The sequence below is a fragment of the Xylona heveae genome (genome assembly GCF_001619985.1).
Source record: "Xylona heveae TC161 unplaced genomic scaffold L228scaffold_2, whole genome shotgun sequence".
In the NCBI taxonomy this organism is placed as follows: domain Eukaryota; kingdom Fungi; phylum Ascomycota; class Xylonomycetes; order Xylonales; family Xylonaceae; genus Xylona; species Xylona heveae.
In genome coordinates, this window is record NW_017264194.1 from 210,905 (window position 1) to 223,796 (window position 12,892).

At 48.4% G+C, this 12,892-nt stretch overlaps 4 protein-coding genes across 4 annotated transcripts; 1 reads left to right on the forward strand and 3 right to left on the reverse strand.

Moving 5' to 3' along the window:
• Window positions 1-309: 309 nt before the first annotated feature.
• L228DRAFT_265395 (vacuolar H+/Ca2+ exchanger) lies at window positions 310-1,921 on the reverse strand (the record flags this gene model as incomplete). The annotated part of the gene is made up of 4 exons (XM_018334693.1): window positions 310-385; window positions 489-1,306; window positions 1,380-1,463; window positions 1,559-1,921. The coding sequence occupies 4 exons, from the start codon at window positions 1,919-1,921 to the stop codon at window positions 310-312; spliced, it is 1,341 nt and encodes a 446-aa protein (XP_018190439.1).
• Window positions 1,922-3,530: 1,609 nt separating this feature from the next.
• L228DRAFT_207838 (glycoside hydrolase family 81 protein) lies at window positions 3,531-6,360 on the reverse strand (the record flags this gene model as incomplete). The annotated part of the gene is made up of 12 exons (XM_018329738.1): window positions 3,531-3,897; window positions 3,959-4,020; window positions 4,072-4,380; window positions 4,443-4,555; window positions 4,605-4,682; window positions 4,735-4,879; window positions 4,940-5,503; window positions 5,556-5,799; window positions 5,853-5,900; window positions 5,954-5,991; window positions 6,042-6,209; window positions 6,268-6,360. The coding sequence occupies 12 exons, from the start codon at window positions 6,358-6,360 to the stop codon at window positions 3,531-3,533; spliced, it is 2,229 nt and encodes a 742-aa protein (XP_018190440.1).
• A 2,093-nt stretch (window positions 6,361-8,453) lies between these two features.
• On the reverse strand, window positions 8,454-11,724 carry L228DRAFT_57827 (Utp14-domain-containing protein). The gene is made up of 2 exons (XM_018336722.1): window positions 8,829-11,724; window positions 8,454-8,762 (listed from the first exon to the last, which is right to left on the reverse strand). The coding sequence occupies exons 1-2, from the start codon at window positions 11,622-11,624 to the stop codon at window positions 8,580-8,582; spliced, it is 2,979 nt and encodes a 992-aa protein (XP_018190441.1). The 5' UTR covers window positions 11,625-11,724; the 3' UTR covers window positions 8,454-8,579.
• Window positions 11,725-11,881: 157 nt separating this feature from the next.
• Window positions 11,882-12,251, forward strand: L228DRAFT_265398 (50S ribosomal protein-like protein YmL27; the record flags this gene model as incomplete). Its single annotated transcript, XM_018334694.1, has 2 exons — window positions 11,882-12,073; window positions 12,129-12,251. 2 exons carry the CDS (start codon window positions 11,882-11,884, stop codon window positions 12,249-12,251), a joined length of 315 nt encoding a protein of 104 aa, XP_018190442.1.
• Window positions 12,252-12,892: the final 641 nt, after the last annotated feature.

Consider the following 12,892-nt stretch of genomic DNA (forward strand, 5'->3'; position numbering starts at 1 on the left):
TTAAATACAATTTCCTTCAGCAAATGAAATGAAAAAAGAAACCTCTCACATTCCGAATTGACTTTGTAAGTTGGAATATCGAGGCTGTATTCGCGAGTTTAGACGGAGATTAAAAAAAAAATAAGGAGGTAGGTATCTTGGACGTAGAGATTGGATCGAGTAGGTAAGGCATTTTACGGAAACCGGATCAAATTATTGGAGATGGAATACGAGGAGACCAGGTCAGATTGACGATGATTGAACACCAAGGCCAGACCGAATAGATGTGGCGGAGTGGCAGAGTGGCAAAGATTGCATTCATTGGAGCATTTAAGATCCAATGAGAGATCCAATATCCGGGGCGTCATCGGGGTAAATGTAAAAGGCAAGAGCGATGATGATATATCTAGCCTGTGAGTTAGCATCATATGAACGTAAACAGACAAATAGTTGGCCAGGCAAAAGGATAGCGTAAAGAAATGAATACATGAAAGGGAAGGTCTACTTACGTTCCCAGTAACATGGCGCCTTCGAGGTAGTTTGACTTTCCGTCTTGGATAAGGTAGTTTGTGACGAGGACGGAGAGGAAGAAGACGACGGTTTCAAAGGTCTGGAAGTGCAAGGTCATGGGCCGGTCCATGATCCAGCCGAGAATGACCAAGAACGGAGTGACGAGCAAGGCAATCTGCATGCTGCTTCCAATAGCCACGCCGATGGCGAGGTTCATCTTATTTTTAATGGCAACGACAACGGCAGTGACGTGCTCGGCGGCATTTCCGACAATGGGCAAGAGAACGAGACCGATAAAGGTCTTGGAGATGTGAGACGTTTCCACAATCGAGTCGATGCTGTCGACGAGATACTCTGCGCAGACGGCGACCAAGACGGTGACCACGACAAGCGCGACTCCCGCGGCCCACGGGTTGAGAATGTGTTCCTCCTCTTCTTGCTCTTCCTCGTCGTCTGCTGCGGTACCGGCCGTGGCGCTGACGACTTGCGCGGGGATGTCTCCGTTTGCTTCCGCATCGCCAGATACCGCAGGATTCTTCTTGGGCGCGTCCTCAAAAAGCCGGGTGTGGGTCTTGAGCTGGAATACGAGGTACAATATGTAAAGGATCAGGAGGATGATGGCCGTGCCATGGGAGAGAATCAGAATGTTGTCTTCAGTCTTCGACTTGGATCGGCTGAGCACGGCGTAGAGGGTTGCTGGGATTATGAGCGACGCCGACGCAACTGCCATGAGGGATGACATTGTTGACGCGACGGTTTCGTTGAACTCTTGCTCTTCGTAGTAGAGACCGCCGGCGAAGAAGCAGCACCCCAGAACCTGCCATGACTATTAGATTCAAATTGCTTCCATTTGACCTTCCCAAGGGGGGAAAAAAAATTGCCAGACATACAAGAAGAATATTGGACAGGATGCTGCCAAGCATGCTGGACTGGACGATTCGAATCTCATTGTTCTTGAGCGCAACAATGCTAACCTAGAATTGAGTCAAATTAGTTGCCATGTTTCCATGTCCTAATTCTTGCAACTTGTGAAGCTGTGCCATGAAGAGGGTAGGGCGCATTGGCTTACAATAAGCTCTACTGCATTGCCAAATGTAGCATTGAGCAGTCCACCAAGAGTCTCGCCCAACTTGACCGACAACTCTTCTGTCGCAAAGCTGAGCAGCGAGGCCAATGGGATGATGGCGAAAAAGTTCAGCACAAAGATGGCAGTCGGATTCCAGTGCAGCGCACCGGCGATGATTCCCAGAGGCACAAACACCAAAAGAGCATTGACATAATTGCTAACCAATGTTGCTCTCGTCACATGGTAAACGTTCACTGGCCATCTCTTCCAGACTGGATGCTCTTCATGATGGTATTGCGACCCAGACGAGGTAGTTCTCCCTAGCAGGCCCGTGCGCTCGTTCGTGTCATTTCGTGGAATGGACATGTTCGACCTCGTTCTTCCATAAAACTCGCGCTTGAGATTTTTCCTGATTTGAGAAGCTAATATGTTGCAAATTGAATTTTGGTTAGCCTGATTTTTTCGCAATGCAAACGCACAATTTCTGCGCAGAAAAAAAAAATGACAGGATGAGCTGAAGCCTTGCACACCAAGCCACTACTCACAAGTCTACTTGACGCTCAAATGACAATGGATGATTCGGCCCAGGGTTGGTATGAAAGAATGACAGGGCCAGGGATTGTGATGCGGAGTAAAGAAGGGAAAAAAAAGAAGGTGACGACAGAAGGGCTGGTCTGATAAGATGAATAGAGATGGGGGTGCGGACAAGGCTAAGAGGATAAGAGAGCAACAGTTGACTTTTGCGGCGGTGCGCAGTCAAGGCGCTCACGGCGGATATGCCAAGACAATAGTTCAAATCGAGCAGAGGAACAGATATGCAGTGGTTGAGTGGCTTAATTGCTCCGGGAAAAGCTTGCGGCACATGAAAAAAAAGACGCGTGGCTCTAAATGAGAGCTTCTGCAATTATGAACGTACCCATTGTGAGCAGAGTAGCTATAAGATGAACAGCAGTGGTATCGACACGTTTGCCCGAAAGTAGAGGAGGACTAGATCGCAATGTGGATTCAAGCTTTGCTCAGTGGGAGAAAAGTGGTCGCCGGAAGTGAAGTAGTTTTGGGGCGGGTAGGGACCCGAATCCGGTTTGAACCACGGATCGTAAGGAGGGAAGCTTGGTGCGATCGAGTAGCTTCAAGCCTTTTGTGGGAGCACGAATCCAATTGCGATTCAGCTTTCGATCGACAGGAGAAACTTGAGACAGGGTCGACCCTCTGGACGTCTAAGCTCAGTCAGCGTGATCAATTTCAAATTGTGCAAAGAGCTCTCGGAAGATTGAGGGCACAGATATACACAATTGTGTGGGGAAGAAAGGGGTCTAACGTATAGTATGGCTGTCACCCTGCTCGCTATTCAATTACCTCCGTACGAGTACTCCGTAATGCAACTTCCTTATCACAATCACACTGGGGCGATGCCGGTTCAGCTGTTGCTTTCAAGGTTCAGCGCTCTTTCCAAGAGGGTGAAACATTGAGACTTTCGGGTAAGTCGTCATGTTGTGGTCCGAGTTTGGTATATACTTTGCGACGATCAACTTGACCCACGTCAATCAATCTCCCGTCATCCCAGCTCTTTCATGGGCGCTAATGCAGCACAGCCTTCCTTGGCAGACGACATGACCACCTTCACCCCAACCTCACTTTCAAACATTGGGAGCCATCTTTACAGTTTGCCTTGACAAACTAGGAATACAAAGTCTACGTGTCAAATTCAATGCTAGAACAAATGCCTCAAAACAACATGTTTCATCTTCACTGACAGACAGGATTATCCTACGATTCCATGATACCCTGAATTGATTGTGCGCAACTGCTTAGAATGGTCGCGTGCTACTTGAACAAATAGACAAAGGTGCTAGAATAAACAGCCGCAACGAGCGAACGCGTGCCCGTAAACCTCGAGCTCACAATAATACTCTGCTAATTGAATTGACTGGATCATTCAAAGAAAGCCTCTCGTGCAACAGCTATCAAGAATACCCTACAAAATGCAAATTGCAATCATTTCGATCCGCCAAGACCTTGAAGGCTCGTCAGCAGGGGTAAAGAAGGGGAGAGAAAGGAAGAGAAAAAAAAAATTAAACAAAAGGCACTCACCAGCACTGTAAGCCAGATACCACGTGCGGCTGGCCCCTCCGTCAAGCCAGCTCGCATCAAAATTGCTTTGGGCAAAGAAGTTATACGATGTGACGGGGTCGATAATGGCCAGATTAGCATATAATATGCCTCTCCAGCCGCCTGCGACTTGATCGACGCGGCCATTGTTAAAGTACGTCGCCCACTCCTCCGACACAAAATTTTGAGTTCGTGTCAATGCCGAGCTAGGGTTCAATGGAATCATGTGAATTCTACGACACATTAGCCATCAAGCCATTCCAGAATATGCGCCAAGTCGAGGGGTATTCCTACCCTTCAATATATTCAGGGTTCGTTCCAAAGTATGTCGTATGGTCAATCTTATTCTCGAATAACTGAAGCAATGTTAGCCTCGTCACATCTTTGAGAGAAACCTGAAAACTTACAATTCCCGTGACCTTGTTGCCTATGAAATTAGCGGGCTGAATAGTGTTAGTGCTCTCCATCAAAAAGTAGTCGTGCAGTGTCCGCGCAAGGATTGCGAGCATCAGATTGCCTCGAGCCTCCATGTTGGCATCACCAATCGTCTTGCCCCACATCTTAATCGCATATGCGCACATCGCATCTTCAGAGGATGACTCTTCGTCCTTCGAGTCCCCAGATTCGAAGAGGCCTTTTGCCCATGAGTGCCCATGATACCAATCAAAGGAACGCGAAACAGGAAAGTAAGGGTCGGCAGTGCTCGGGTTGGCCACCTGGGTTTAACAATTTAGCCATTTTCAAATTCCTCTTAACAGAGCCCTTGATCGATGCTTACATCGCGAACAAGCATGTTAACCCACGCTTGATTGGCAGCTAGCCAGGACGGGTCCAGGTAGCCGATGACAGCGGCGGTATGGATGAAATAGCCATAGTGGAAATGGTGATCATCTACTCAACACGTCAGTGCAGTCCTCCATCAGCGAACCTCGCAACATACTGTAATAAGTATTGCCGAAATCTGCTCCGCTATCATTTGTTGCATAAGAGGCAGTGGAGACGACACCTTTCCAGGCCGCTGGAGAAGAGTTAGCTCTGCAAATCATATACGTATTCAGTTTGCTGCCTACTTTCATAGACCAACGGATATTGTTGTTGATTCGAAGCGAAAAGCGCAAATGCTTTCTTCAATGAAGCAAGCCCAGTGGCTGCCAAGTCGGGCCGCTGACCAAGATCGTGTAAGGTGTAAACAATAGTTGCAAACTTGCTAAGCGCCTGAGAAGAGTATGTAAGCATATCAACATGGCAGTGATGATGTGCTAGTCAAGACCTTACCTTGCCACTAAAATACATGCTATTCAAGTTGGTTTGCGCATTCATGTCCTGGGATACTTCGCTAGCCCCCACGCTCTGAATCAGCTGAATAGCAGCCGCCGAAAGGCTTGTGACGCTGCGTAGCGATGGGCTCCAAGGCGCAAATCCCATGTCTGTCGGGAGACTGCTTTCGGTCAAAGTCCATGAGTCTGCGACGACTGCAGTTGCGATTCCCTTTGTCGTTGTTTGGAGTTGGATGCCAGTCACACCAGACTTGGTCCCAGAGGAGAATGACTGCACATGGTGAGGAAGGGCAAACATGAGCAGCGTGTTGCTGGTCTTCCCGGCTTTTGTCCAGCTCAGGCTGTAGCTGCCAACACTTCCGGAGACACTACCTGAGACTTGAGCCGTCGTCGCATATACACCGGCAGCTGCATCGTAGGTGCTTTGAGCCGTGGTATTGCCTTGCGGGACCTTTGCAATCTGTACAGTCCCATTAAATTCCGCGGGCGCTTGGATAACTGTGTTTGAGATTTGTTGCAATGCCACTGGTGATCCACTAGAGGCGGTCAGGTAGATCAGCCACTAGATAAGGTTAGTAAATTGAACGCAAATAAAATTATGGGAGGCGGCTGACAATGCTGTTATCCTCAAGGGTGACTTGATACTTTGCGACGCCGCTCTGGGGTGATTGGACGGCGCTCAAGGAGCGGAAAAAGACGCTGCTCTGGATGACTGGTGCAGAATAGCTATAGATGGCAGTGATAAATCCCATGCCTTGAACAAGTGGAATCGTGACTGCTGGAGGTGCGCCTGCGCTCTGGGATAGATGCACATTCACAGAGAAAGCAGTCAATTCACTCGTTGTAAGAGTGGTATCGCTAGATGAGTACCGATTAGAACTTCTTCATTAGTAGCGGGAGATGATACGGACCTTCCAAGCCCAACAGCAGATAGAATCATTGACTGAATACCAATGGGACTGCGAATTTCCGTCAGATCCATTATTTTATATATATGAAGGAGGCACCGTACTTGATAAAATACTGCACTGGATTTCCTGGGCCGTACGCCTACCTAGATCAGCTAGAATTACCTGGTGCATGCTTGGAAAAGGCCTTACTCTCTGGCTTGCTTCAATATGTGAGACGCTCAGGCCCCAGCTTGCCGCATTCCCTGTTCCTTTGGCCCAGGAAACAGAGTATGGGTGGGTCCATGCCCCTTGGTTTTGGTTCCCCAAAAACAGATTTGCGTAGAATTTGTTTGTTGATAGTGGTGTGGATTGGTTTGACTAGTGTAGCTGTCAGTCCGACGTAACATGGATAGCACAAGAACCAGAAATTACTGACAATGCCCAAGCGGGGGACAGGGTGATCAGGCCGACTGCCTATCACGCTGGGAAGAGCGCCCGTGCTAACTGGAACAAAGATATTCGAAGACATGCTGGGTGACTTGGAACCAGTTGAACTGGAGATGACGGTTTCAGACAATGTACTAAAAAGAGTAGTCGGGCTAGGAGTAGGCAATTTCGCTGAAGCCAGGTCCTTGGAGTTGGTAACAGTAGTTGAAGTGCACGTGGGCTCAGGCAGATGAAAGGTAAGTTGCTCGAAGGTTTCGTAGATGACAAGTGTCTCAGTGGTTTCAACGGTTTGTAGCCGTTCCGTTGCGTGAAGAAGGTCCGTCAATATCTGCGAGAAGCATAAGCTACATTTTGTCCGCATCGCTCGCTTCAGAGGGGAATGGAAGCAGGGGACAAATAGCAAATACGCACATTATAGTCTGGCACTGGTGGGCCAGATGTTGGAACTGGTCCGGGCCCGTTCACGCCGAGAAAGCTCTTTCCGGGAGGCTGATAAGTCGATAATTCGGGAAAGGGAATAGCTTTGACGGGGTCTTGAAGAGCTAAAAGCAGAATCAGCTTTGCGATCCATGAGAATATCCATATTCGCATTGTGAGCTATATAAATGTTAATAGGAGGAAACAAAAAAAAATAATCCCAATGATAAACGACAGAACAATCTAGTATCTATTGAAATATCGCGAATTTGGGAGAAGGGCGTTTTGCGATATTGAAAATTTGCCAAATCTGGCTTTGAAGAAAATTGCTCGTGATCTCAGCGCCACGTGCAAAAGAGAATAAGTCTAGTAGAGCGATCAAGTATTCTCGTGGATTTTAAGGCCGTTATCGTTTCAGGTTGGTCGTTATCATAAATCGTCTCTAGACTTCTCATAAATCGTGGCTGGCGGGTCGTTATTGCCCAGTAGGTGGGCAAGTATTAATATCTTAAAATGTGCACTTTTTTGGCGCGAAGAGAAGAAGGTGAAAAAAAGAAGAACAAGAGCCGAAAATATCGACCAAAGAGCGCATCGGGTCTTCAAATGAAGATTACAGATGGGAAACAGAGTGACACAAAAGCACACAACAACAAAATACTGAAATGGGTAAGAAAGAAGGAATGTGCGCTATAACTACCTAGCACCTTACCTCGTAGTAGCCGGTACCGACCTTGTAGGGCGTTGAGGTATGTGGCGGTCAGCCGCACCGGTATCGATGCAAACGCGTGGGGGTTTTGCAGAATCTCAAAGTCGATGCGAGATGCACGTTACGCAGATGGAAAGTTCGGAATGCAGCAGCAGAAGAGGCAGTGTCTAGGAACAAAGATCGATACGAAGCGATAAGATGATACAAAGCAGGAACGAGAAGAAGAAGGTGGGGTGTTTGCCAGGGATAAAACAAGCGACGTAACAGTCAGTGAACAGGAACACGAGACGGTAAGTTAAGATGCAAGATCTCAATCGGAGAACATGTTCCGTGCCAAGTAATCTGGGGGAAGATAGCTAGTATTTATCATGCTCGAACACAGAACTGGGGAAACTCTTCGTCATGGTCGTGATGCCGATTGCCACTCCCTATAGCTACACATATGAAACAATGACGATGCTTAATCAATCATACGGACAAGTATAATGTGATGCACAGAAGGGCAGCGGGGTAATAATCATTGAGAATGAATGAGCAAAAAGGACAGGCGCTGGGGGAAAACAACAAGATCCACTTCTAGAATTGGCAAGGCGCTCATATTCAGAGCAGTCTGACCTCCATCTCTGGCGCACCGACGGTGGAGAAGATGGCCAGATCAGGAAGGTTGATCATTGATGTGAGGAATCGAGTCTCATTCTCATCTGCTGACCTGACAGTGGTTGGTGAAGATTCAACGTGTGAGGTCGGGCTGGGGGTATCTGCACCCTGAGCCACAACCGCTTCCGAAAGGAGGACCAATCTGTTTCTGGTTATCATCCTCGACGCCGACACAACACTTGGACCTCGAACATGAGGGGTGATCATCATGTTTCGTCTTGTTATTTGTCGCGCCCCTCTCAGCAGTGCGCTCTGGCCACCTCTTGGCATGATCACGTTGGTACTATCCTGAAATCCTTCTGTGTCAAGACCTTGCGACGCGCAACTCTTTAGATAATATGTTATTATAATCTATAAGCGCATCAAGTGCCCACTGTGACTAATGAAAATCGAAGGGGATGGATGGGCATGTATAGAGGAAATCCCATCATGACGACGCCCCACCATATTTGTGCGTAATGAAAGGTAACTTTTGATAACATTCTACAAACTACTCGACGCAAAAGAAAAAAAAAATTGCTTCAAACCGTGGGCCGATCCATAGGTGTGATGACTCCTCGTTTGACCATGACGCGTGGCTTCGTCGCCGACTGGAAGGTTTCTTTCGTCGTCCATTCTGGTCCGACAGGAAGACGCAAGGATCTTTCATATTGCTGGCGCGTCTCAAAAGGATGAGGGAGGCTTGAAGCGAGATATTTGGCATTCTGCAGAGTTCGCATACGTGGTCAGTCACTATTCAGAATTTTCTCCACTGTCTCAATCGGACATACCTTCTTCACCCGTTTCTCATTGATAATCACGCGGTCCAGCTTCGCATCTTTGCGCTGATCTTTCTTGATGCCTTCTTCCTTGCTCAAAAATCTGCCTTTGTTTCGTTTCTCCTGTTTCTTGCTTACGCCGGCACCCGCCCAGCTACCCCAGCCAGGAAGCATATTATCAACAACCTTTTCATCTTCATCCTCAGCTGTTTGCTTCTTCTCATCTTCAAAATCTGCCACAACCTCATCTCCTGCAAAGGCCTTCTTCACGAGATCTTGGTTGCGCAACACAAATGGTAGTTGAGGATTACCAGCTTCAGAATCCTCACTATCACTTGTATCTTCTTCTTGGCCGATGACTACAGCACTTTGTTGCTTTCCGCTGGCCTGAGACTTAGGAGCAGATTTGCCCGATTTCTCCGCCGAGGGTTTGCCTTTGGACTGTCCGAATCCGGATTTTGATGGGTGTGACACCCCAGTATTAAGGCCGAGGACTGGAGCCGAGTGTTCTGCCGCGGTCTTTTTCGCAGGAGCAACTAGCCAAGGGTTTTCTTGCGTGTCAGCGTCAGGAAGCTGCGTCGAATTCTTGGGCTGCCGACTGAGTCTCTGTTCGGTTGCAGATTTGCGAGCTTGTACAGAAGTAGGCTTGTGTGTAGACTCTTTGTCAAGGATGATTTCAACATCATCATCTTCCTTTTTTGATTCTTCTTCTGGCTCATCCTCTGAATCTAGTCGTTCCTCAAATTCATTGCGAGGAGTGCCCTTTTGAAGAGGAGTGGTGACGTTTGAAGCGGGCCCGAACTTTCTGCGTCCCACATGCGCTGAATCATCGTCTTCTTCTGCGGATGACGTTTCTTCTCCTGCTAACTCTCTTCGTAACTGTGCTGCCTCGGCATCATTTTGCAATTTCTGGGCTGCCTCCGCTCGTTGCATAAATTTCATATTGGCAAGCTTGGAACCGATTGATCGTCCGTTGCCATCTGGCGTAGGTTCTCCGTCAGCCCGATCAAGCTGCCGCCGAAGTCTACCTGCAGAAGCTTCATCGCTATCTTCTTCGTCCTCTCCTTCGGAGATTTGGTCATCTTCGTCAGAAAGATCTGAGCCGCTCTCGCTTTCATTGCGAACTGTCTTTCCTTCGATACGGCGTCTAAGATCGTCATCCCTTCGCGCCATTTCCGTGACACCATGTCTTGCATCATCATCCCATGCAGCCCTTCCACTTTCTTTGACCCCTTTGGCCCACTTGCTTGACTTATGTCGACCACCCATTCGTTCTTCGGCCCTTCTGCGGTGTACGCGCTCAGCCTCATCCTCGGACATCTCAACACCAGCAGCCGTAAGCGCATCTCGCTCAGCCTGCTCCTCCCTCTCTCGTTGTTTCCGATGTACCCTGCGGTAGGACTTGCTCTTGATCTTCTTGATCCTTTTCGCCCTAGATTCCTCTCGGAAAAGTAGTTCCCGAGCTTTGCGAAGCTCTGCCCTCCTGGCTTGAACCTCTTCAAGAGGAAGTTTATTTGCCTTTAACTCCTCAAACTCTCGTATCTGGTCCTCCTCAGACTTGCCATTCTGATCCGCCAAACCGCTCTGTTGCATTATTTCGTGAATTGCAGATTCGAGCTCGGTTAGAGGTTGGGTAGAAGTAGTAGCCAACGACCGACCACGACCCTGTGCCGCATCGGCGCTCGGGTCGGCAAGCGGGAAAGATAAATGTTCCGCCCTTCGATTATGTTTGACAGTATCTATCCATCGGTCCAGAGTCTCCTTGCTCTTCTCGTATGCCGCCTCTCGGTCAAGTCGGTCCTGCTGGCGCTTTGGAAGAGGAGCTTCAAGCTTGCCTGGGATACCATTTCGCTTGCTGGGCGCCTTTTGTTGTTCGGATGAGAGAAGCTTAAGGGACTTTTTAAGGCCAGGGTCGGTCACGGAAGGGAGAAGATCGGCAATGGAGAGCTTCTGTGAGGCGTTCAAAGCGTAGTCCGAAGGGGCGGTCGATTCATGTGCATCTGTGCCCTGGTGACGTTTGTTGGTTTGGTCTGTGGAGCCCGACGGGAGGTTCGACACCAGGCTCTGCAATGCCGAGAGTCGGGCCAGGTCCTCACCTTGCCCCTCATCATCAGACATTGAGAACGCAGAGCCTTCATCGTCTGATTCTTCCTCTGAGTTTTCGGAATCCTCATTGCTCTCCTGTTCTCCATCAGAGGCCGCAGCTTTGCGAGAGGATTTTGCTTTTGACGCTTGCTCGCTGCCAGATTCTTCCTCGTCATTATCTAGCATAGTTGCGAGGTCCACAGCATCCTCGCCCAAGCTATCGCCATCTTCATCAGATCCGTTGCTTCCGGCGTCATCCTCCTCGTTCTCGTTGAGGTCGATGTCGGCGTTAGGAGCTTTTTTCTTCTTTGAATTCTTGTTGCTGGAACTGCCTCTGAAGGTAAAGCCCTCAAACCGATCGTCGTCGCTTTCACCAAATGCCTCTTCACTGTCAAGGTCGCTGTCGTCGTCACTGTCTACTTGGCCTAGGCGCCACTCGTTGCCCTCACTGTCGCTGCCGTCTTCGGCGTCAATTCCGTCGTCATCAGACCGCTCCTGCGTATAATCGTTACTGCCCGCTCCATCTAACTTTTGTCTTTTTCTTCTTCCATTATCTTCATCAATGTCCCCAAGCCGATGCGGTCGGACCTTCATGCGCTCAGGATTCTGGTGAGATGCAATGGAGAAAGCATTCAAAGAACGTTTCTGGGGATTTTTGGGAGCTCGAGTGCGCCCGGCCGCGGGACCAGCCGCTGGCTGAGATGTCCACTTCCTTCCAGGCATTTTGTCTCTTCTTCACACGGCCGAAGAGTAAATATGTAACAAGTTCTTCGAGGCACAATGAAATTTGGCTCGAGTACGATGCCCAAGGATTCGCTAAAACTGAACCAAAATTGTTTTGAAGGCGGTCGGCTGCCACGAACTTTTCGTTCGGTAAATTCCGCTGACAGACAACCACTGCCGTCTGAATTTCCGAACCCAATAATATCGAACTGATTGGAGCATCTTCAATCTTTTCGGCCATCACAATCGCAATCAACATGTTCAAACCTACCCAACCTCTGCTTAAGCGGCTACGACGGCTTGCGTTGACTACAAAGCAGGTCAATGGTGGATATTACAAGGGAACCGGCTCCGGATCAATGGGTCGTCACACGAAACATGGAGGATATATCATCGAATGGAACAAAGTGCGAACCTATGTTGTACCCGAAGCGCTCCAGGATTGTCAGGTAAGCATTTTGGCTAAATGGATTTTTGCTATATATATTAACACAATTCGTACAGTTAACTCCGTTTGTGAGCAAAAATATCAAGTCTGCTCGCGGCCGATTTGAGAATGATCCCCAAGGCGGCCTCAGTGCCATGCGCTACCTCACTCGCTGGAAAGAGGAAAACGGCCAAGATTAAAAAGTGAGATTTGCATGTTAGTATCTCGAAACATGCGCTCAACTAGGCGCTCTATTGACGATGTGGCAGTTGCTATATTCGGAGTTTACTGGATGGACCCTCTTGTTACTGGATTGGCTATGTAATGAAGTCGCTGGAGCGCTTCTCCGGTCCTACTGTACAAAGTTTAGATTTTTTACACCTTACCACAACATTTTGGATTGAGCTTCTACATGTCTTGGGGGAGAGTAGAAGCTACTTCTGTTGGACAAGCCACGGCTTTTCAGTGTTGTATCGCATGTTCGGCATTTCTGCACCATCTATCTTCAATCATCATTCATACACAGCAATAATATACTTCAAAATGAGTCCCTCTTCACTGCAAAACAAATATAATTTCGAGTGTCCGTTCCGCATTGTCTGCTATAGTTGATTGTGGGTTGAAAAGCTTCCTCTACGTTGTCATATCATCCTGGGCTAGCAAGGAAGGTTTGGTTTACACAAAGGCCTTATCAAAACCGTAATGTAACTTGGTCGTCGATTAGGACGAAGCATAAGTTGTAAATTTACAATATTTCTACATCGCAAGAAGGGCGCAAGCCGCAGCGGCCGGCGACGCAGGATGCCTTTATCAGATAAGCGAATGACGACTTGGCTTCCCC